At 43.7% G+C, this 24,089-nt stretch overlaps 1 protein-coding gene and 1 long non-coding RNA gene across 2 annotated transcripts; one reads left to right on the top strand and one right to left on the bottom strand.

The window, feature by feature from the left end:
- Window positions 1-77: 77 nt before the first annotated feature.
- On the bottom strand, window positions 78-2,262 carry LOC148133513 (uncharacterized). Its single transcript, XR_015746937.1, has 2 exons — window positions 1,092-2,262; window positions 78-632 (listed from the first exon to the last, which is right to left on the bottom strand). It is a non-coding gene; the product is annotated as an uncharacterized LOC148133513 (long non-coding RNA).
- Window positions 2,263-3,913: 1,651 nt separating this feature from the next.
- JUND (JunD proto-oncogene, AP-1 transcription factor subunit) lies at window positions 3,914-9,854 on the top strand. Its single transcript, XM_087952559.1, has one exon. The coding sequence runs from the start codon at window positions 8,025-8,027 to the stop codon at window positions 9,012-9,014; it is 990 nt and encodes a 329-aa protein (XP_087808685.1). The 5' UTR covers window positions 3,914-8,024; the 3' UTR covers window positions 9,015-9,854.
- The last annotated feature ends 14,235 nt before the right edge of the window (window positions 9,855-24,089 follow it).

The raw sequence follows: 24,089 nt of genomic DNA, 5'->3' as shown, positions 1-24,089 counted from the left end.
TTTTCTAGTGTTTCAACATCTTTGTTTCGTGCTGACCAGAATATGAGTAAACATACTGTGCTGACATCTGTGCTAACATTTATTTATTTGATTTGTCAATCACTTACAAGATACAGGTATAAGAATAAACATAGTTTTGAATACATGAGGTAGATACCTATAAGAAAAATAAAAAGAAACAATAGGACAGAGACAGTAGGTGCTTATGCACGCCCACTACTTTTTTTCTTCCTGACCAAAAGGTGTGCTGTGCTTAATTTTCTCCTGCACCAGAGCAGGGGTTTCAGCTGGCAAAGAGTTAAACTGATCAGGGGCAGGATCTTTTTGCAAAGAGGCCCCTGATGGAACCTGACCTCAATGGGGGAGGGAAGAGCAGTGCCCTCCACCCATCAGGCCAAGAGCTCATTCCAAGCTAGCAATGTCCACTCAAGACAGTGAAAAACCTGCTACTGCCACAGCTGGCCTTGCTTTCTGTTTAATTCTTTTCAATGCACAAATCATTATTTTTAAGCTGCTAAAGTTACAATTTAGGAAGGTGATTGTCTTTGGCTGGGCTCTGGAAGCTTTCATGGCTGCAGAACAGACAAAATGTCAAGCACCAATGCCTACAGGGACCAAACTTGGATTGGTGCCTGTTAAAAAGCAGATCACACACAGTGAAAAGATAGTCTGGAACTTGGCATCAGTCCATTCACAGATGGCTATAAGTGAATGGCAATAAAAGGTGACATGATTGGTCTTGCCCTTTAACAGGCCTGTGACTTGGCAACCTAAGCTGATGGATGGGATTATTCAGGAACCAAGGAAGGGTAGTGTGAAGCACTTCGACAAACAACTCTGCCTTCCCCTCTTTTAGCAGCAGATTGAAGTAGCACGGTAACCCAAGGTTTTTAATAATGGTGTATTAAATAATCCACCAGGGCTTTGCTTCTCTGAAAATACTGAGCCGACGTTTCTCAACTTGAGCAACTTTGAGATGTGGACTTCAACTCCCAGAATTCCTCAGCCAGCCTTGCATTATACCCATAAGGAATAATGTAGTGAGTCACAAGACACTGACGCCAACAAGTTATAGCTGGTGCATTGAGTACCAAACAAATGATGAGTACCGGGATAAAATGTTCACATCAAAATGCATTGAGTACCAAATCTGATGAGTTTGAAAGCAATTGAGTACCAAGGTACTACTATAATGTGCTAAGCCAACAGAAAACATGGCACAAATGTCTGCTCCTAACCATGATGTGGCATCTTTTAGCACAACATCTGAAGCAAACTAATTGCCTTTTTAAAAAAAAAAAAAAAGCCTGGATCTAGCATTAGCCAACATTAGCCAGTAAGATTCCTGCAACAGTATGTTACTGTGTGTATCATGCACATGAAACTATTTCATTGCAAATCCAACCACGAGTTTATCTTGTCCAGAACTGTTTGTTCTGACTGGCAGATTGCTCAGCCATTTAGGGAGGCAGAACTTCCCCTCTTCCACATGAGATGTTTTAAGCAAGGTTTGAGCATGGGAACTTGTGGTGATCTCTCTGGGCATTTATGCTCTTGCTCACCCAAACCCGTGTTTGCACACAGACCTCATTGCCGCTGTTCCTGTGTAGGAGGAGGAAGAGATTACCTTTTCCCCACTGAAAAGAACATGTGGTCTGAGTTTGGGGGAAATACAAAATCTCCTGGAGTTAGGTGGGAGGGGGTGGGGGAGAATGAATTTCCTGAAACCAGAGGTCCTCCAAATGCCACCTAATTACACAACACAATTTCACATCTAAACAGATCCTCCAGAATCATTCTCAGTGAAACTGACCTACACAACCAACAGGGCAGAATATAATATTCAGCATGCTGTATTTTATTGGCTATCTCTCAAGATTTTGGCTGGTTTGAAAGAAATATTCAAAGACAACCAAAACTCCCCAAAGAGAAACATATGTTTTTTGGATGCACACCCTGATTTCTTCCAAGATAAGTAAGCCTTTCAATCCCCTCCCCCAAGACTGTCCATGGTGCTAGAGACTGCTCCTCTTTGTCTGGATAAAGGCAATCAGTCCAGGATATTTTCTAATCAGTACCATATGAGGCAGCTGGTTTAAGACTCCCCATCCCACCCAATCTACCAAATGCCACCTCTCTGTGTGCTTCTGGCTTTTCTTTTGTCTTAGCCACACACCTCGAGCCAAGGGGAGCAGATGGTTTAGAAGAGTGCAGTTGGCTTCAAATGGGCCTACAAAGATCACTTCTGTCCTTGTCTACTAGACCAGTGGTCCCCAACCTTTTTGTACCAGGGACCGGTTTCAAGCAGAAACATTTTTTCAAGGACGGGGGGGGAGGAGAGAGAATCCGACTTTGGTAGTTTGCTTGCAGACGTTTCATTACCTGACTAGGTAACATCTGATGTTGTTACCTAGTCGGGTAATAAAACGTCTGCCAGCAAACCACCAAGTTCAGGGAGCGCCTTGGTCCTGCCTCCCTCAGCCCCATCCCTCTGGTGTCTCCCTCCCTCCCTCCCTCAGGTGTCTGCCTCGTTCCTCTCTCAGTCACTCTATCGCTCCTACAGCAGCCCAGGAAGAAACTGCTTCAAAGAAGCCGGGGGTGGGGGTGGGGTGGCTTTTCCTGTCGCCACAGCTTCCCCGAAGCGCCCGTTTCACCCCACCCCGCCCGCCCCGCCCGCTCGCGGTTCAATCCACAGTGCTCCGTTCTACCTGCCTGCCTGCCTGCCTTCTTCGTTTCGGAGCAGCTTCGGCTGATAAAAAGAGGCGAATAGTTATTATTCTCAGCCGAAGCTGCTCCCAAACAACCAGACAGGCAGGCAGGCAGAACGGAGCACTGTGGATTGAACCGCGAGCGAGCGGGCGGGCGGGTGGGGGGTGAAACGGCGCTTGGGAAGCTGCTGCGGCGAGCAGGAAAAGCCCCCGGCTTCTTTGAAGCAGTTTCTTCCTGGGCTGGTGGAGGAGCGAGAAAGCGACTGAGAGAGCTGAGCCAGAGAGCAGGACAGGCTTCGGTTGCTTCCTCCCTCCCCTTCTTTCATTTGTGTCCTTGATCCCGATCCCAGCAGCATTCACGAAGGCGAAGAAAGCCGCCATTTTTTAATTTTTTTTTCTTTGCGGCCGGTAAAGAGTGCTCCACGGCCCGGTACCGGTCCGCGGCCCGGTGGTTGGGGACCCCTGTACTAGACAAGTCTGGCAAATTAAGGCAGTTCGAAGAACACTCCTCCTAGTTTGTGGAATTCCACACCAAAAAAAGAAGTGGCCAGCAACCATTTGACTTGGTTGCCTTAAAAATAAAGCAGGGGTCTCCAACCTTGGCAACTTTAAGACTTGTGGACTTGGCTGAGGAATTCTGGGAGTTGAAGTCCACAAGTCTTAAAAGTTGGAGACCCCCGAAATAAAGGGCTGTATGTATGTTTGAAAATATTTCTAGATCTGTGTTTAATTGGATGCCTATTTAAAGGCAGAAAATTCCAGCTTTTATTTAAAAATAAGTTTCTAATCTCAAGAATACAAAAACCAGCTCTACCAAGCGCATCCAAATAATGCGTTGGAAGCAGTAGTGGGATTCAAATTTTTTTACTACCGGTCCTGTGGGCATGGCTTGGTGGGCATGGCAGGGGAAGGATACTGTAAAATATCCAGTCAGAAGTGATATTTGCCGGTTCTCCGAACTACTCAAAATTTCTGCTACCAGTTCCCCAGGACTGGTCAGAACCTGCTGAATACCACCTCTGGTTGGAAGGATTATGATGAGCTGAGTAAGACTACTGCCAATTCTGAAAAAAAAAAAATTAACTAGTAACCTGATCTGCCGGAATCAGCAGTCAGTAACCACCTGTTCTGAAGTTTCTCTTTGCAGCCCCGATTCCCCTTTAAACCATACCACTAAGTTTCAGTCTCACTGGGTCGCACTATTTTATTAATTTATTAGGTTTTTATTCCACTTCGTATAAATAACTTAAGGCAGTGAACATTCTTAATATCCTTTGAGGTAAGAAACATGTTAAACCTACAGTGTAAATTCAATTAATGTAAACAGCAAAAATATGTTTTCTTCAAATAAAACAGTGAAAATATGCCCATTGTGCACTATTGTCTCTTTCCAGATTGCATCCAATTTAGTAAAGCTTCCATCTACTGAAAGAGTGCCTACCCCCCTTGTATGAATTATGCTGCTTTCCAACAACCATCTGCTGATAACTTGGCAGTTCTACTTTCATCAGATGACAACACCAGGCTGAAACTTAGCAAATTTCTTGGTTTAATATGAAGCAAGCTCTAGGAAACCTTTGGAGATTTCCTTTTAAACCTGAATGCAGTTTAGATATGGGACAGTTTGACAATGTTTGTGTTGCTAGAGAGAAGAAAAACTTTTACCATTTCCAAAGTTGCCAAAGTGTCATTTCTTAGTCTTCAACAAAATTAGAACAAAGGAAGAAGAAGGTAGGAGATACTGTACAGAATTAGGGTTATATATAAAAGGTTGAGGGTATCTGCTTCCTCTATACCAATTTACCTACATTTTAAACCTCAGAAGTACTATCTACACTACATGCATGCTGTGATAGTAATTATAGGGAAGGAGTATGAGTAGTTGTCACAATTTATGAGAATTTGGGGCACCTGCTACTCATTTTAGCATCATGGTTCCATCTATCTTAGCCTAATCCTTCTTGGAAAGACCAAAAGCAGAGTTCTCCATTAATGTAATACTCTATCAGGTTATCTGAGCTGGTAGTCCTCAACATAGCATGTAGAACTGAATTCCATTAATTAATGATGCACTGAAACACTGCACTGTTTTCTGCTTTGAGTTTCCTCCCAATTTAATCTGGTGATCTAAATTCCGTTGTTTTGAAAATGGCCATTAATGGTCACTGTGAGCCATGATCTCCGAATCATGCAAAATGTTATAAACCACAATCTTTTCCCCCATGCTCAAGAAACATTCCACACCTTCTCAACAAAACTGGCAGGTCTTCTGCAGTGCAAGGAAGATGAGTTCCAATTCCAACTTGATCCATGAATTTCTTTGGACTTCAGGGCATTTAACTCTTCAGACAAATGGCATTTTAAATTCTGTATCTCTGCTGCAAATGAGTGGGAGTGATTCACATCTTCCTTTGGGGACAGTTCTAAAGTTTGCAGGCAGTGTTTTCTACAACTCCCCACAAGACCTGGAGTTCTAGGAAAATAAGTAAGCAGCCTGACATTAGGCAACTCTATTAACCCCCTTGGGCCCATCTATTTACTCGGAGCAGAACTGGGAGCCAATACCTTGTACACCAGACAAAGTGGGATGATTCCCATCATTTATCCATAGGCTAAAATCCAGCAGAAGACATTTTCTTCTCTATCACAGAGGAGTGAGCTTCTTTCTCCATCATACGGAATTAATTGTACCAGCACTGTTTTTCTTTCTGTGCTTTTGCCTAATGAATTCATAGCACAGAAGGGCTGACAGCTTTGACTCAAATTGCAGAAAAAGAGGATCTTTGCCAAATCCTCACATCTGCTATGGGTTAACCCTCTTCTCCTCCCCCCACATCATTCAAGCCTTCCCAAGGGAACCCCTCCCTCTATACTGCTGGTCTTTCAGGGGTGGGGAAAATTGACTCCTCCAGTTTCTGTGATTTGTTTTCAACTTTCCCTTCTTAGTTTACCTTACATCTGACCCAACATTAAATTTTTATGCTTATCGTTAGCTAGCCTGAGAAAAGCATAGGCTGAAAATGGAATATTTAACTGCACCAAGGAGGATTTTTGATATTTTTGATATTTTCTTGTTTCTTACTTCTGCTCTAATTTAAAATTATTTAAATCTAACAAATGGCTTGCCATAAAGCGAAGTCCCAGCCACAAGAGGTATCTGTTATTTTTAAGGATGTTTCTGGGCACCATGTGCATTCTAAGAAAATGGCAGGTGCTTTGTTAGAAAGTCTTCTTTGCCAAGAAAAAAGAAGAAAGGAAAGCTGGCATCTTGAAGGCCAATGATTAATGTAGGACTAAAAAGAGAGTTAATTTAGTCTAGCGGTTAAAGTGCTGCCTAGAAACCAAGAGACCTGAGTTCTAGTCCACCTTAGGTGATTATAGACCAATCACTCTCTCTGCCCAGCCCACCTCACAGGGTTGTTTGTTGTGAGGAAAATAGGAGGAATGAATAGTATGTTTGCTGGCTTGAGTTACTTATAAAATTTATAAAGGCAGGATAAAAATCTAATAAATAAGATTAGGCAGCTGCTAGGTGCTTTCACCTGCCATCTAGTAGATGTTCAGGTTATTGTAGTCCAGATTTATTACCTCTAGCATTCACTGTGAGAACCACTGTGTGAATGTGCAAACTGTCAGCCATGTTTTCAAAATTTCCAATATGACCAACCCTAAACGGTTGAGGACTCGTCTTGGGATTCTATTGAATCTTATTGACCTTCAAGAGCTAAATATATAGACATCTCTTTCTCCAGATGTTCATGGGGCATCCATGCTTTGGTACCCCCAAAAGCACAGGAAGCACCTGATTCATTTTCAAGAACCAATTTAAATTAGGACAATTCCAGTGAACTTAGTTTGGTTTGGATGACCATCCCTGGTAGCCTAGTGTTAGGGATATCCAAAAATTCAAAAAGGCATTCACAATGGCAGTGTTGTTCATTTTTGAGGTATCCTCCATTTGATGCCCCTTATTTCTATTTACATAAAAATGTAATATTTGATGTCCCTTATTTACATAGTTGTCTTATTGAATATTGAAGCATTGTGTTTGGTCTAGTGGTTAAGACACCAGGCTAGAAAGTAAGGGAACATGAGTTCAATTTCCACCTTGGCCAAGAAAGCCAGCTGGATGACTGGGCCAGTCTGTCTCTGTCTCTGAGCCCAACTCACCTCACAAGGGGGTTGTTGTTGCATCCCATTTTATTTCTTTTGCTACAGTTGTTAAGCAAGTCCCATTTCCCCTATTGACTCTGCTTGGCAGATTCTGATTGAGAAGGTTACAAATGATAATTATGTGACCCTGGGACATTGCAACTATCATAAATACATGCCAGCTGCCAAGCACCCAACGTTTGATCCCATGAACACAAAGATGTGGCGACAGTCCTAAGTGTGAGGATCGGTCCTAAATCAACTTTTTCTAAACCTAAGTCAAAAAACTAAGTCCTAAGTCAAAGATTCCCTGTAACAAAATTCAGCTATTCAAGGAAACTGAATCATACTGATCTGATAACATCCGTCCATTAAAAAAAGATTCGGGAGTTATAAGGGCAAAAAAAAAACCCTCATACGCAAAAGAGAGGAGAATCAAGCATCCTTGATATGAATAAACAGCAGTTCAAACAGTACTCTTTTCTGTTTCTTGCGGTTATGATTTCCGTTTGCAAGCCCCTGGGGCCAGGGAACCCTCCCCCGTACCCCCACTTTCGTTTCTCTTCCTCCGTTCGTGCAGCTGCAAGAAAGCCGATCTGCACCGAGCTTACAAAATTCACTTTGCAACGGGGCTGAGAGCAGAATCACGGCACGAGCTCCTCCCCCTTCCCCACTTCGAACCAAGCGCCGCGTGCGTGGCCGGCCTCAAGATGACATCAACCCAAAAGGCCGCGCGCTGTTGTATGCAGTTTACGGAGCCGGTCGCCTCGGAGACGAGGCCTGCCAGGAGAGTGGGGGGGGGAGAGGAGGAGGCTGCGGGACGCAGTTCTACATAGGCCCCGCCCCCATATTCAAAACAGCTATCCCAGACGTCATCTGCAGCCAATGGGAGGCGGCTACGGTGAGCTCATCGGGCCGGCGGAAGGTATAAAGTGACCTCCCCGAGGAAGGCGAGCGTCTTCAACGCGCGCGGGGAGAAAGGTGACGAGGCTCGGCTCTCGGCGTCGTCGTCTAACAAAGCGCTGTCCGGGAAGAAGCCTGACGCTCCTCCTCCTCACGTCGGGCGCGCAACTGGGGGCCCTCCCCCGTCCCACATTCCCGAGCGCTCCGCTGCGGAGACCATAGGTGGCTACCTCCCCTCCGCGGCCTGCGGGGGGGAAGAGGATGGAAATACCTTTCTACCATGATGATGTGTTGAGCGTTCTGGCAGCATCGACGACAGCGCCTTCCTCCCGAAGCAGCAACTTCCAGCAGCCTTTTTTCGACGGCACCATGATGAAAAAAGACGGCTTGGCCTTGGCCCTGAGCGATCAGGTGGTGTCTGGCCTGAAGGCGCCCTCCGGCCATGCCGCCCCTTCCGCGCAGCAGCAACAGCCGCCGCCGCCGCCAGGGGAAAACCAGACGCTTCTGACTTCCCCGGATCTGGGCCTTCTTAAGTTGGCCTCGCCGGATCTGGAGCGCCTGATCATCCAGTCGAACGGCTTGGTGACGACGACGCCGACCAGCGGCGGCACCCAGTTCCACTTTCCCAAAGGCGGCGGCGGTGGCTGCGCCCCCGACGAGCAGGAATTTGCTGCCGGCTTTGTGAAAGCCTTGGAGGACCTGCACAACCAGAACCAGCTGGGGAACGCGGGCCCGGTCGGCGGGGAGCTGCCGCCAACAGCCAGCCTGGCCCAGCAGCAGCAGCAGCAGCAGCCTCCGCCCGTCGAACCTCCGGTGTACGCCAACCTGAGCACGTTCTCCGGCGCGGCCGGCTTTTCGTCCGAGGGGGCTTACCAGGCGCACCCTCGGCTGCAGCCGCCGCCGTCGCTCAAGGACGAGCCTCAGATCGTGCCGGAGGTGGCGAGCTTCGGCGACAGCCCGCCCCTGTCGCCCATCGACATGGACACGCAGGAGCGCATCAAGGCAGAGCGCAAGCGGCTGCGCAACCGCATCGCGGCCTCCAAGTGTCGGCGGCGGAAGCTGGAGCGCATCTCCCGCCTGGAAGAAAAAGTCAAGAGCCTCAAGAACCAGAACACCGAACTGGCCTCGACGGCCAACCTCCTCCGGGAGCAGGTGGCGCAGCTCAAGCAGAAAGTGCTCAGCCACGTCAACAGCGGCTGCCAGCTCCTACCGCAGCAGCAGCAGCAGCCCCACCAGGTCCCGGCCTACTGAAGGGCCCCTCGGCAGGGAAAGGAGTGCGCTCGCCAACGCGGGGACCCACCCGAGGCCCTCCGACGACGCGCCTCGACGACCCGCCAGAGGGAGGCACCCCCGTCCTCGGCAGGCGCGCTCTTCGTGCTGGGGAGGCGTCGCGAACCGAGGAGACGCGTGGGAACCCCCCCTCCCCCGCGCCCTTCCGCTTCCACCCCGAAGCGCAACCTGCGAACTTGGCCGCTTCGAGGAGAGTGCACCCCGCCCCTCATGCATTCTCACGTTGGACAGGACCTTCATACGAGTTCGAGGGAAGTTGTGGGGGGGGGTTTAAAAGGACGCTGGGGGAAGCCTTTTCATGGCCCTCCCAAACTGGGTGCAACAGCATATGGACGCAGCCGTAGTGTTGCTAACTAGGACTTCCTGGGCGACAAAGGGAAGAAAGAAAGAATCGGGGTCTGAAAGGGGGCGGGGCATCGCTAGTCTTGTGCCTTTGAACTCTGGATACCCTTCCTTTATGGGATGATTTTTTTTTTTTTTTAAAGTGACAGGATCTCAGAGGTGGAGTGGTTGGAGAGCCTAGACTGGCTCCTCCTCAGCTAGCCACCGATCTCAGTCCTTGGGATTTGCCATAGACTTTGGACTGAACTTTGCTCAGACAGGCTTCGGTCTCTTTCCTCTTCCCATGGCAGCATTTCCTTTTTCTCCCTTACCATATTTATGTTAATATTGGCTCCTGCTCGTCTCTTGTTTTGAAGAGGGATTCTTATGCCCCTTCTCTGTTTTTTTTCTCTCTCTCCCTCCCTTGATATATCACATTCCACAGTGCAGTAAAATTCTGTGCAGGAGATGAAAAAAAAATGTCTTGCCTGATTTTCTTTTGGGGGGGGGGAGGGAATGGGTGGGGTTCACTTTGGTCTCTGGCTCCCTTGAGGCAGCTGATCCCCAAAATGTGTTGTGAGTGCCCTCTGGTGCATGTCTGAGGAACAGGGAGCTGTATTTTGGGAAAGGTTTTTTTCCAGCTTGAATTGAAATTCTGGTAGACTAGGAATTTTGGGATTAATAGTCCCAATTGATCTGAAGGACACAGGGTTTGCTGGGGGAGGGAGGCATTCATGGCTTCTTTGTGTTGGTCACTCACGGGGTTTAGTCACTTATAATCTTGTAAACCAGGACTCTTCAAACTTGACAGGTTTAAGACTTGTGGACTTCCAACTCCCAGAATTCCTCCTCCAGTCATGTTAGCTCAGGAATTCTGGGAGTTGGAAGTCCACAAGTCTTAAACTTGCCAAGGTTGAAGACCCTTATTGTAAACACATGTCCATCATTCCAAGTTATTTGTTTCTTAGTTCTGAGTATCTTTTAACTTACCTTAATGTTTAGCAAGGTGTGGGAGGTTAGCTGCTGAAAAAAAGGCAAAAGGAAAGGTTCTGTGATGGTCGTATATATGAGGGCCAGTGGTAAGTCACTTTTCAGTGCTGTTGTAACTGAACGGTTGCTAAACAAATGGTTGTAAGTTGAGGACTATAGTTCCTTTGTCTCAGTTTTAAATTTGCTAGTCAGTTTCATTGAGTGGTGTCTAGTTGTAGCATGGAAGACAGAGAAAAACTTGCCCATTCTTTATTTACCAGATACAATTTCATCAGCTTGAATGATGCTTCCTCATATCTTCTAAGCTAAAGAACTCCCATCTGTTGCTGGCTGTCAAATCTGGCGTTGCGAATTTCTGCATTCCATTTTTCAGATGCCTTCCCCGAGTCTTATTCTCATTGCACATGAGAATCTGCAATAAAAAATGGATGACAACCATCTCTATGGAAGCTTCCCCAGTAATTTGGCTCAACTAGCATTTTTTAAAGTTTCTAGTTCCAGTCAACCTTGTCCTTTAACCAATGTGCCAAAAAACAGATGTATTTGGAAAACTATTTCAGTCCTGTTTCGATCGTATTTCTTAACCATGGCAACTTGAGGATTGTCTAAATTTCAAGTCTCAGAATTCCCAGTCATGGTGGATGGGGAATTCTGGGAGTTGAAGTCCAGATGCAGATGTTTAAAAATAGTAATGGGAAAATTCAGAATAAGAAATTAAGGTGTATCTTTTGCCAGAACGGTTGTTTATCAAGTAAGCCTTGTATTGGTGTTTGGTTTTAAAGACTGGGGCTATTGAGTAGCTGTGTTAACACAACCCACTGACCTATACATCAATCACAGTTAAACTATGTTTTTATTTGACTTGACCAATTGTTGGTTCGCTATGTAGAAGAAATCAAGAATCTCTATTTTGTAAAAAGGGGAGATAACTCCATAACATCCTATGCAGTTTTAAACTTGCATGCTCTTCTTTAGAATTGATATTTTGACAGGTAATCCTCGACTTAAAAACCATTCATTTAGTGATCAAAGTTATAGCAGCACTAAAAAAATGATGTACAACCCATTCTCTCACAACTGTCACAGCATCTGCACAATCTTGATCAAAATTTGGGCCCTGGTACAATAATTGCAGTGACCTGGGATCATGTGATTATCATTTGCAACTTTCCCAACTGGCTTCCAAAAAGCAAAAGTCAATGCAGGAAGCCAGTTTCACTTAACAATGGCAGTGATTCATTTAACTGTGACAAAAAGGACCTAAAGTCAGGCATGACTCACTTAACAACCGACTTGCTTAGCAATGGGAATTCTGGTCCCAGTTGTAGTCATAAGTCAAGGACTACCTGTACTGATTCGTCAACATAGGATGATGGACAGTGTCACACACTGAATGTTGAAGGGACCTTAGCAGTCATGAAGACCAACCTTTTAGTCAGTAAGAGGGATCTACTAAACCACCTCTACAGGTAGTCCTCAACTTACAACAGCTCCTTTAGTGACTGTTCAAAGTTACAGTGGTACTGAAAAAAGGGAGTTTTGACCATTTTTCACTCTTAAGACCATTGCAGCATCTCCATAGTCACTTGATCAAAATTCAGATGCTTAGCAACCAATTCATACTTATGATGGGGTCATGTGGTTTTCTTTTGTGACCTTCTGACAAGCAAAGTCAATTGAAAAGCCAGATTCACTTAACCATGTTACCAGCTTAACAGTTGCAGTGATTCACCCAACTCCTGTTCAAAAACCTTCATGAGTGGGCAGTCATCATCACCTCTTATTCTCAAGAAATTCTTCTAGATGTCCAGCCTTAAGCTTCCTTTTAACTCCAACTTAATTGGCCCTTATCCTGCCTTCAGTTTCAGTAGGGATCTACCTTCCCCCTCTTGCACTCCACAACTTTCAAGTAGATATTTATAGACCACTATATCTTCTGTTCAGCCCTTTTGGGAAAGTAAATATGTCCAGCTCTTCTAACCATATCTCAAAGAGCTTGATTAACACTAGTTATTTGACAGCTCTTCTCTTAACCCACTTGAATTTTGTATCCCTTTTGATATTCACTATATAGACATGTGGATGAACTTCCCAGTACTGTTTAAATAACATTTAACTTTCAGTTTTGCAACCAGCATGGAAAATTTTAAGGTCATTCTCTGTCCTGATGAGTTAAGGCGCCTCAAAGATACTTCCTTAAAAATCTTACCCAGCAATTTACTGTTTAAGTGCTTGATAATTATTTATTCAAACTTTGCCATGTTAGAACCCACCTATCCAATATCTCCTCTGCCTGATCTTTACACAGAACTGGACAACTAACAACGAGAATAGACTACAAAGGTATAATGTGCTTCCAAGAATGTAGCTCCATTGGTTAGAAGGAGCAAAGACTTACTTTAGCTGTGTGTGCTCAATACTGTGAACTACCTACCATCGGCCAGCAGCATTTTAAACTTAAATGCATTGTGCTAACTAGGTGCCTGTGTTTGGTTTATAATTCAGGCTATTGTTTAATGTTAATTCCATAAACCGTGACAAACATATTGCATGAACACAGGGAGAGGTTTTTTAAGAACTAAGGGCCCAGAATGTTGAACTCGGATGTTGTGTCTTAAATTCTTAAGAAATTGCGTAAGCTATCCTGGCGGGGAGCTGCAGTCCAACAACATTTAGAAGCTGGAGGAGCCAAAGCTGCCAGTGATAGAAGGGACTTGACTGAATTATTGCCTAAAGCTTGCCTGTGGCTTTTGTACCAAAACAATCTCTTCTGTGCCAATTTTATTCCTTTTGTTGTTGACATTCAGTTGTCCTACAGCTGGTTGCCTGGGACTATGAGGCTGGTTATCAGCTTTGATTCAGAGGCCCGTGGCCTTTTGTAATTTCTAATTTAAAAGAGAGATTCTTTCTTCTCTAAAACTAAAGAAGTAAAATGCGCTAAAAAAACCAAATGGGACCTCCATTTTTCTAAATGCTTTTAATAGCCATACAGGTCTGCTGCTAATCTGAATATTTTGAGTCATTCTAGTAAGAAGAAAAATTACCGTTAACCTCTTCCTGTTTTTGTCCCATCGTTTAACTTTCTCTTTCAGAATATAAAGTTGGTGGCAGGATTTTTTTTTTCTCTTATGCACATGTAATTTGATTACTAGGCTGTTTTTCTGATCCCAATCTGTCTAAGTGGCTTGCCAAAAAACAAAACAAAAAATCCTGAAATTTAGTAATAACCATATGCAAATTTCAAAGGCAAAAAAAAAAAAAGACACAATTGGGTACAAAAATCTTTTAAGAGCCACAGAGGAAATCTTGATCGGTATTTTGTTTCAAACTATTGGCATGAAAACCCAATGTAAATTAATTCGACTGTGAACAAGCTCCCAAGCTTTCAAGTGAATTATTCTATTAGAATAACTGAGATATAAAAAATAACCTCTGGCAGGCATCAGGAATTCTCAAGAACTCTTAATCAGAAAAGTTAGGAGGAAAGACATGGCTGATGGAATAGAATGACTTGAACAAGTTTCATTTTTAGATAAGAGAAATTTTTAAAGGCTTACAAACCCCCCCAATCTTTTAGGGACTTTCAGGGGTTTATTTTAATTTTAAGTGACGCACCAGAGACCCAGCACCAAAGAAATGGGTGGAGCTAGAAAAAACTTGAATTCAAGCTAATTAATGCAGTTAGTACATTTGATCCTCTTGTGTTTATTAATTTCACCTTTGCCGGTTGTAAGTTACTGTTTGATAGCAGTTATCTAGAGGAACTTTCATTGCACTGAAGATTTTGTGAATAAGGCCCCTGTGACACTGCAATAACTTGGTATGGTACAGGTAGTCCTCAAGTTACAACAATTGTTTAGTGACGGTTCAAAGTTACAACAGCATGAAAAAAGTGACTTGAACAGTTTTCACACTTACAACCATTGCAACATCCCCATGGTCATGTGATCAGAATTTGGGCACTTGGCAACTGACATGTATTTATGACAGTTGCATTGTCCCGGGGTCACTTCCCAGCTGGCATCAAAGTCAAGGCGGGAAGCCAGCTCGCTTAACAACAGCATGATTAACTTAATTGCCACAAAAGGTCATAAAACGGGGTACAGCACACTTAACTGTCTTGCTTAGCAATGGAAATTTTGGATTCAATTGTGGTCATTAGTCAGGGATTACCTGTACACTCCTGTTCTATGTATTAACAGTTGGAAGCTTAAATACAGAAATATTTGCTTCTGCAAAAGATTCCCTGAAGCTTGTTAGAAAGAGGGAAACAAGAGAACAGTGGTAGGTCCCCATATTTGGAATTATACAATCTAGCAGTTTAAAATTAAAAACTATTTCCCATGTTTGTAAAATCTCAGGCTGTAATTGTATATCACACTGGATAAGCTACCCAGGCATCTCTTAGTGTGCATGCTAGGTGAACCTAGCTGACATGGCTGGCTTATGAGTCAATGTGTCAAGCAATCCTTAAACATTAAGTTACTAATAACTGGTAGAGATTGAGGTTAGTTAAGCAGCGTTCATCGGAATAAAGCTGGAAGTATTTTAAGATTACTAGGGAAGAAAAGTTCAAAGCTCATCAGTGCATTAACTATTTCCTCAGCGGTATGTATAGGTAGTTCTCTGCTTACATTTGTTTAGTGATGGTTTGAATTTACAACGGCACTGGAAAAAGTGACCTAGGACCAGTTTTCAGACTTACAACCATTGTAGCATCCCCTTGGCCATGCGGTCAAAATTAGGACCCTTGATAAGTGGCATGGATTAATGACAGCTGCAGTGTCCCAGAATCCCTTTTGGAATCTTCTGAAGAGCAAAGTCAACGGGGAAGCCAGATTCACAGAACAACTGTGGCAAGCAAAACTCACTTAAGAACTCGCTTGCTCAATAGCAGTCGTAACTCTGCAAACTTTGAGCCATTTCCTGCTTATTGCTCAAGGACAGACACGTCACACAGCACATTTTGCTCTTCCAGGTGAGACCTAATTTAAGAATGCCACAGCCAGACATGTGATGATCTACTTCCAGAAATGGGCATAGTTGGTTAAAGAAGCTCTGTGTGATGTGAATTAATCCAATGTCTTGAGTTCACATGGCACACTGAATTAAAATAATTACATGCTAGGCTAAAATGTGACTTGGGGCTGTGAACACCAAACCCATAAAGCAGGGGTGTGAAACTCAAGGCTCGGGGGCCAGGATGTGGCCCGTGGTGTAGTTAGATCTGGCCCGGGGCCAGCCTGGAAATGGCAGAGGCCTGCCCCACAGTGCTTCTGCCAGCAAAAACAGGCTCCCGAGCTCCGTTTTCGTCTGCCACGGCCTCCTGCAACCTTCTGCCAGTGAAAACGGAGCTTGGGAAGGCCACATCACTGGCAAAGGGTTGCAGGAGGCCGTGGCAGCCGAAAACGGAGCTCGGGAGCCCGTTTTCGCTGGCAGAACAATCAGGCCACCACAGGTGCCCCTGACACGAGTGACATTGAGTTGGCCCCACCCACCCTGGCCCCCGGAGGTCAAATACAATGTGGATGCGGCCCTCAATGAAATCGATACCCCTGCCATCAAGTATTGAATTGACCATGTCAATTTATCCCAGTGTTTCTCAACCTCAGCAACTTGAGGATAGGTGAATTCCTAGAATTCTTGATAATGGCTATTATCCTCCCTCCCTCCTATTAAAGTAGGTTTTGGCAAACTTTAAGACTGGTGGACTTAAACCTAGCCAGCATGGAGTTGAAGAGAATTCTGAGAGTTAAAAGTCCACACTTCTTCAATATGCCAAGGTTAGACTCCCCTATAGTAGACAGCATCTGTAAGGAGGAAAAGTGGTACCCCTTTTTAGACGTGTATGGAAACTAGGAAGGGGACATCTGAAATCTGCCGAGGCCTAGAGAGTTCAACCCCACCATTGGCCTGATTGCCTTCACTGGACACTAACAAAGCTTTACTCTGCCCAGACCAAGTCTTAAAACAAGACCAGAGGGAGAGACTGCCAATTTCTTGAGGAGAGGGGACAAGGACATTGGCCAAAAACAAGGAAGGGAAGGGAAGCCAAACAAAGGATTTTTTTTTATTTTTTATTTTGCTGCTAAGAAGCTTGAGATATTTAAATCACTGAGACGCTCTTCTGTTGGGATGGGGAAAAATCAAGATCAGAGAATTGGAAAATCAGAGCCCTGGGTAAACCCATCCAAGGTATAATGGAAGACGTGGGAGTTGATGGGTGAGGGCTCATTAGCTCTTTTAGAATTTGTGGAATGGGCTGTGCAGAGGGAAAGGATGGAATGCAAGATTCCATCCCACACAATAGCATTAGCACTTAGGCTTATATACCGCTTCACGGTGCTTTTCAGCCCTATCTAAATGGTCATCATTGATTCAGGATTTGAAAAAGGAAGTCCCTCTTCTCACAAGGCAGGATTTATGTGTGGAATTTAATCTCTCCAAGATGTGATGATGGCTGAAGATTTGAAGAGCATGAAATGCATTTGTGGAATAGGAGAGATCTATTTTTAATTATCACAGCTAAATTGAACATCTATAGTCATTAGTAGTCTGTCTCAGTACCATTTGCATACCAAAGGCCTTGAATCTTAGCCGCGGCCTTAATTGTGGCCAACATTGCTTGATGACTGACCACCTCCATGCTTCCAATGGAGCCATCCTAATAGAATCCTTTTATAAGAGGGGGAAATGGTGGGGAATGGCAGGGGAATTACAAATGGGGATCAGATTAACGGAATATCAGAGTTGGAGGGGACCTTGGTGGTCTTCTAGTCCAACCCCCTGCTCAAACAGGAGACACTATATCGTTCCAGACAAGTGAATTTCCGGTCTCCTTAAAAACTTCCAGTGATGAAGCACTACAACTTCTGAAGGCAAGCTGTTCCACTGGTTAATTGTTCTGTCAGGAAATTTCTCATTAGTTCTAGGTTACTTCTCTCTTTGATTAGTTTCCATCCATTGCTTCTTGTCCTGCCCTCAGGTGCTTTGGGAAATAGTTTGACCCCCCCCCCTACTTTGTCACAGCCGCTCAGATAGCCTCCAGCCTCCTAATCATCTTTGTTGCTCTTCTCTGCACTCTTTCTTACATTACATTTATAGTTATTAATATAACTATAATAGTTATTAATGATAAATATAAAGTTATTAATGATAAATATAAATACATTTATATTTATCATTACATCACTGTAGTGGACGGCAAAGAAGGCCATTTGGTATGAAAACATTACTAGGATTCATTTTTCCTCATAAAAAAGTGCCTCTGTTGGGTTTTCACTTGCTTCACTTTCTGGTGAGCTTTAGAATGTTAAAGCCATCAACTTTCCTTGTATGGGAGTCACCACCTGACTTTCTATTTCTACATTGCAAACGTTACTCCAAATATAGCTATTGCTCATTTTCTATTTCTCCAAACGCATATGGACTAAAAATCCCTAAAACCTTTAGTATGCCAGTGACAAGCTCCATAGCTGCAGTTTATTTTTTGACTTTACTGATTTCCTATTGCAGATTTAGTTGTTGGCTTGCAGTCCCTCTTCTGGAAATCGACTTTTCCAAAAATTAAATTAGAAGAATGACATGAAAGATGTTAGGAGGAAAAAAATGCAGAGGCACAATTGCCAATGTTTACAATGCTTAAGAAGCCTTCATCCATCTACATTTTTTAAAAAAAGATATCAAACAATTTCCTTCCATGTTCTAATTCAAGAAGGAGGTATGAGTTTTATTTACATGCAGGCACAAGAAACCAAAGGCTAAGATCATAAAAGGATAGAAATAATTTTTGGCCTCTTACCCCTATCAAAATCAGCTTCTCTCCATTGACTCCTGATGAATTGGACTTCAACACCCATAATCACCTCCTAGCATAATGGCCAAAGATCTATTGCAGTATTTCCCAACCTCAGCAATTTTAAGATGTGTAGACTACTATTCCCAGAATTCCCTAGCCAGCATCCTGGAGTTGAAGTCAATCAATCAAACATTTATTGTCAATGCACAACATGTGTACAATGAAATTGAAAAGTCTGTGCATTGTAAAAATTTGCCAGGGTTGGGAGACATTGATATATTACCTTGATTATAGGCATAATTGTCAACAGCATGATTTGGAGCCGGGGCAAACCTTTGTAACCTCCAATTTGAAATAAACAATATCTATTATACTGTAATTTTCAAATCATCTGAGTTTGGGAGGCTTGGGAATTTCATAGATTTTCAACATTTTCTCCCATGATTCCCAATGGATAACTCGCACCACAGAATGAATGATAGTGAACCCAGTATAGGCTATCTAGTCCAATCTGATGCTCAGTGTAGGAATCCAGTAAACCATCTTCATAGGTAGCAACCCATCTCTCTTTTGGAAACTTCTATCAAAGGGGAATCTATCACTATTCTAGGTGGTTACACCGTTTGGCACTTCTGATTGTCAGGAAATTCTTCCTAATATTCAGTCCAAATCTCCTTTCTTTTAATCTCCATTCTTTGATCCTACAATGCTTTTTTTTCTTGGTTTTGACAGTGAGCCCCTCTTGCACATAATAGTCCTTAGATATTTGTAGACCCCCATCATATCTCCAGTTCTGGGAGTTGAAGTCCAGACATCTAGTTGCCAAGATAGAGAAGGACTGATCGTTAGACATTCTTTTTATTACATTCTCTAGATCAGGGGTCCCCAAACCCCAGGCTGCAGCCCACTGCCAGGCCTTGGCCTGTTCAGAACCAGACTGCATGAGTGGTGGGTGAGCAAGCATGTGCAAAGCTCCATTTGTGAGAGTGGCAGGCACACCCACCCACCATTTGTGCAAATGGACCTGCGCACTCTTGTGTGCACACCTGCCACTCACATAGAACCATCCCTTCCCCCTGCCTGGGCTGCCAAGCCCCTCCCCCCAGCTGGGCCGCCAAAACTGTTGTCATACAATCAGATCTGCTAAAATGGCGGCTCGTGGGCCAGATGCATCATGTGCAGGCCACACCCACCCTGGCTCCGCAAAGGCAAAAATTGTCACAATATGTCACGTGACGTGATCAAGTTTGACACCCATGCTGTAGATCATTCATTAAAAAACATTGAACAGCACTAGGCTAGAACCCTGGGGAACCCTGCATATTTTCCTTCCAGACAATTTAGACTCTCAAGCAGGCGCTGTTTGGATGCAATGTCTGAAACAGATTGAAATTCATTTAACCATAGTACTGTCTGTTGTTAGTTGCAAAGTTGTGTCCAACCCACTGAGACCCCCTGGACAACATTCCTCCAGGCCTTCCTGTCCTCTGCCATCTTCTGAGTCCATTTAAGCTCATGCCTGCTGCTTCAGTGACTCCATCCAGCCACCTCATTCTCTGTCGTCCCCTACTGTCTAGTCCATGTTTATCCATCTTATCTAAGAACCTTGTCAAACACTTTGCTGATTTCCAAGTACCCTCTATCTATTAAGGTTGAAAAAGAGATAAGGTTAGTTTGATATGACTTCTTGTCAATCCAAACTAGCTCCCAATAATGATAACATTTTTTCCTAAGTACTCCAATCTGTTTTCTTCTCTTACACAGATTAAGGTAAATGTTTTGTCATTCTCCAGTCCTTCTTCTCATATATGAGTACTGCAATGATGCTTGCTCTTTTCCAGTTGTCTGGAACCTTACTAGTTGTCCAAGAGTTTTCAAGATGTTGTTCCATTGAGAACTGTACATATGTGAAAGGTGATGTTTTCCATTGTCTAACTCATCCTATCTAGGGTTGCAATAATAAGTTGGTTAACTTTTTAAACATTTATTTTATCAACTAAAAACATGATTCAGATTATCTGGATAATCTTTGATAAACAAGGCAAATTTCCTATCAACATTCTGCGTGCATAGAAAACATACCCATTGTGCTGCTCCCTTTTCAGGAAATCGGTGTTGAAATTACCCTCATTCTTCTGCACTTGAGGATCTGTTGGCCATACCGAGGCTGTAGGATGTGAAGTTTACCTAATGTATATTTTTGGCCATCACTTTCCCTGTTCTTTGTTTAAGAAATTGCAAAACTGAGGTCATATCCTTCTACCTTTGTTCACAGGCAGGCAGTTATAGTCGTCCTTCTGATTCTCTTCCTGATAAAATGAGGTTAAGCCAAATGCTAGGTGTAGTCTACCTTCATAATGTAAATAAATCTCCTTTCTGCTATTATTATAACATTTGTTTCTGTATTCTTTGCTCAAGTGAGATTCCCGCTGCTAGGAATGCTCACACTCAGAACATTCCACCTTCCAACCATACAAAGCTCAGAAAATGAGTAAGAAATAATTTTAAAATATTCCTAAATAAAAATAATAATTTTTAAATTATTAAATATAAAAAATTCCTAAGACAAGAAAAAGAAAAGGAATCAGTTAAAGTTTAAATGAACAATCATTCATTCTCTTTTACGTTTCTGCCGCAACAGACTTGAGGTCCTTGAGACATTAATTGTGATGTCCATATAGGTAGTCCTTGACTTACAACCATTCATTTAGCAATTGTTCAAAGTTACAATGGCTCTGAAAAAAAAGACTAATAACTGGTCCTTACTAATAACTGGTATTTATAACTCTCCTAGCATCCCCATAATATTTTTTTGTCTTTTAATGACCCCATAATCCCTTACATTGGGGTGGAGTCGGGACAACTGAATGGAGCTGAGTGTTTACTGGCTGGATGCCCTTCCTTTCGCCAATGCAGAGTTCACAGCAGATAATAACTCATTGTGTCCAGAGAGAGAAATATCTGCTGCTACCTCGGATTGAACTCACAGCCTCCTGATCGTGAGACTACTGCACTCCCCTCCCCCTCTCTGTGTTTGTGTTTGTGTGTTTGTATTTATATATAAATATATATCATCCCCATAATTATGTGGTCAAAATTTGGGTGTTTGGCAACCTGCAGGGATTGCAGCATCCCAGGGCCATGGTCATTGCTATCTGCAACTTTCCCAGTCAGCTTCTGGCAAGCGAAGCCAATGGGGCAAGCTAGAATCACTTAATGAAATATGATTCACCTAACAACTACAGTGATTTGCTGAATAATCGTGGCAAACGAGATTGTAAAATTGGGCATGACTTACTTAGCAACCACCTTGCTTAGCAATGGAAATTGTGGGCCAAAAGGTGGTGGAAAACGAAGGGTCCCCAACCCCAGGTCTGTGGATCAGCCCCGGGCTGCGGCATGCCAGAAACTGGGCTGCAAAAACAAGCAAAGCTCTATCCATGGGATTTAGGCAGCATGCAAAACCTTCCGATCCAGAGGAAAAACCTTTTCTCAATGGAACCGGTCCCTGGTGTCCCAAAGGGTGGGGGCCACTGTCGTAAACTGAGGACTACCTGTACTGCTCACAGGATCTATCTAGCACAGGGGTGTCAAACTGGATTTATTTGATGGCCAGATCAGCATTGCAGTTCTCAACAGGCTGGCCGGAATGGGGTGTGGGAAGCAGGGGAGATGGGACGGATGCCTCCTGTGGCATCCTGCCAGCCAAAATGGGGCCCCGCAACCCCCCTTGCCCCATTTTTGCCTGGCAGAGTGCTACAGAAGGCCATTCAGGTCAAAAATGGGGTGTGGAATACACAAATACTCCCGCACAGCCCTTGTTTTGGCTGCCAGAGATACTGCAGACCGGTCCTTTGTATTTCCAGGCTGGCCCCGCAGGCCAGATTTAAGCTCCCCAGATTTAAGCTCTGGCCTGCGGGCCTTGAGTTTGACACCCCGATCCAGCAGGTCTCAGCAACATGACATAACCTGCGTACAAAAGTACACGGGTTTTACCTCCCCATCCAACGCCCCTCTAATGTCACCATAAGCCTTCCGTTTATTCTTATCCAGCTCTTCAACTTCACATTGCCGAAACAAAACCTGATTATCCTCATGCAAAAACCTACACACAGGGTAGGAAGCCACAGTCTGGATAGAAGAAAGTGAAACAGGCTGGCTCCAGGCCAGCAAAGGAGTGCGAGGAGGCTCTAATACTCTTCCCTTATCTGTATGCTGAATATATATTGAAAAAAGCTGAGTTAGAAGGAATCGCAGAATCATAGAGCTGAGTGTGATTTTAAAACTGACATTGATTATTGGTGCTGTGCTGGCTGGGGAATTCTGGGAATTGAAGTCCACACATCTTAAAGCTGCTGGCATTGAGAAACACTGTTCTATGGTATACAGTTGTCCCTTCTTCCTCGCACATTCCTCTTCTATGTTTGTGCCCTGTCATCGTGGCTATTTTTGGACATAACTTTAAAACATTCAGAAGCAATTTACTTGGACAACTTGACTGATGGCTAAGCCGGCCATTCTAAGTACCCTTCTCCTCTTGCCCATTCCTATCCCACTCCAAATTAAAGACAGTGATTGATGGCTGTTCTTCCTGCTAGTAGATGACGCTCACTAAGGAGGGGAAATGATGCCAGGGAGCCCCCTAAATTTGTCCCTCATTTAAAAGAGTAAGGGCAGCACCATTCCCTGGCTTGTTACTCTGCTGTGAGGCCAGAGTAAGAGTAACATACTTATGTGCCAGCTCAGACTGGAGCATATGATTTTAATCTGGCTGTGCCTCTGTTGCACCCATACCACATGCAGGCAATCCTGGGCTTACAACAGTTCATTTTGCGACTGTTCAAAGTTGCAATGTCTTTGGAGAAAAAGTGACTTGTGACTATTTTCACACTTATGGCCGTTGCAGCATCCCCATGGTCATGTGATCAAAATTCGGCTGCTTGGCAACTGACTCATATTTATTATGACAGTTGCAGTGTCCTGGGGTCATGTGAGCTCCTTTTGGGACCTTCTGACAAGCAACGTCCAATGGGGGAAACCAGATTCACTTCAGAACTGTTACTAACTTCAGAACTGCGGCAAGAAAGGTTGTAAAACGGGACAAAATTCACTTAACAATTGTCTCGCTTAGCAATAGAAATTTTGGGCTGAGTTGTGGTCATAAGTCCAGGACTACCAGTAGAACACTCCCCACTAATGATAAAGTTTATTGGTAGATGAGAATATTTATAACTCAGGTTTGAACTCTGGAATTCTTAGGCCAGGTTACTTACTTTCAGATGTTTCATTACCCAACTTGGTAAAAACTTCTTTGCTAAAGGAAAGTGGGATTTGCTCTCTGTTTATATATAGTAGTTTGCCCTATCAGTGTTGGTGGGATTTTTGCTTACTTTGGATAGATCCTTGATTAGTTTACTATTGAATTGTCCGTGTTGGTAGTTCCCTGATTTGGAAGTTGTTTACTGCTTGATTGTATGTCTGGTATTAATCCTAGTGTTAATCCCTGCTTATCTGTGTGTTGATTGATGGCAAGGAGGTGTCCTAGCCTGGTTTTTTTTGTTTTTGCTTCCTGCTTAGCTTTTTCCTTGTCTCTTTTGAATGCTGTGTAAATGTTATTAGTGGTGTGTAAATGTTTACATTTGCTGGTTGCTGACATTCTGATGGCACCTAGAGATAAACAACTTTTTACACTGTTCAAAAGAAACAAGGAAAAAGCTAACAAGGAACAAAAAGACCTGAATACCTATGTATAAACACTAGGAACTTCCACAGTAAGGACTATATTCCCTTTGAGAGCTACCGTGTTTCTCATATAATAAGGCCGGGTCTTATTTTTTTTTGAGCCCTGAAAAAATGGCTAGGTTGTCTTTTTGGGGGTGACTTAATTCCCCCACCCCCTGCAAATATAGGCCTTAATTTGGGGGGAG

The sequence above is a fragment of the Notechis scutatus genome, chromosome 1 (assembly GCF_049901735.1).
Source record: "Notechis scutatus isolate UNSWTSFEM ecotype Mainland chromosome 1, rNotScu1.2, whole genome shotgun sequence".
Taxonomy (NCBI): domain Eukaryota; kingdom Metazoa; phylum Chordata; class Lepidosauria; order Squamata; family Elapidae; genus Notechis; species Notechis scutatus.
The sequence above is the reverse complement of the archived record's forward strand: the minus strand, read 5'-3'. Positions and strand labels throughout refer to the sequence as shown.

Coding starts and splice junctions, on each gene's coding strand:
- JUND (XM_087952559.1), top strand. CDS start 8,025: ATGGAAATACCTTTCTACCATGATGATGTGTTGAGCGTTCTGGCAGCA.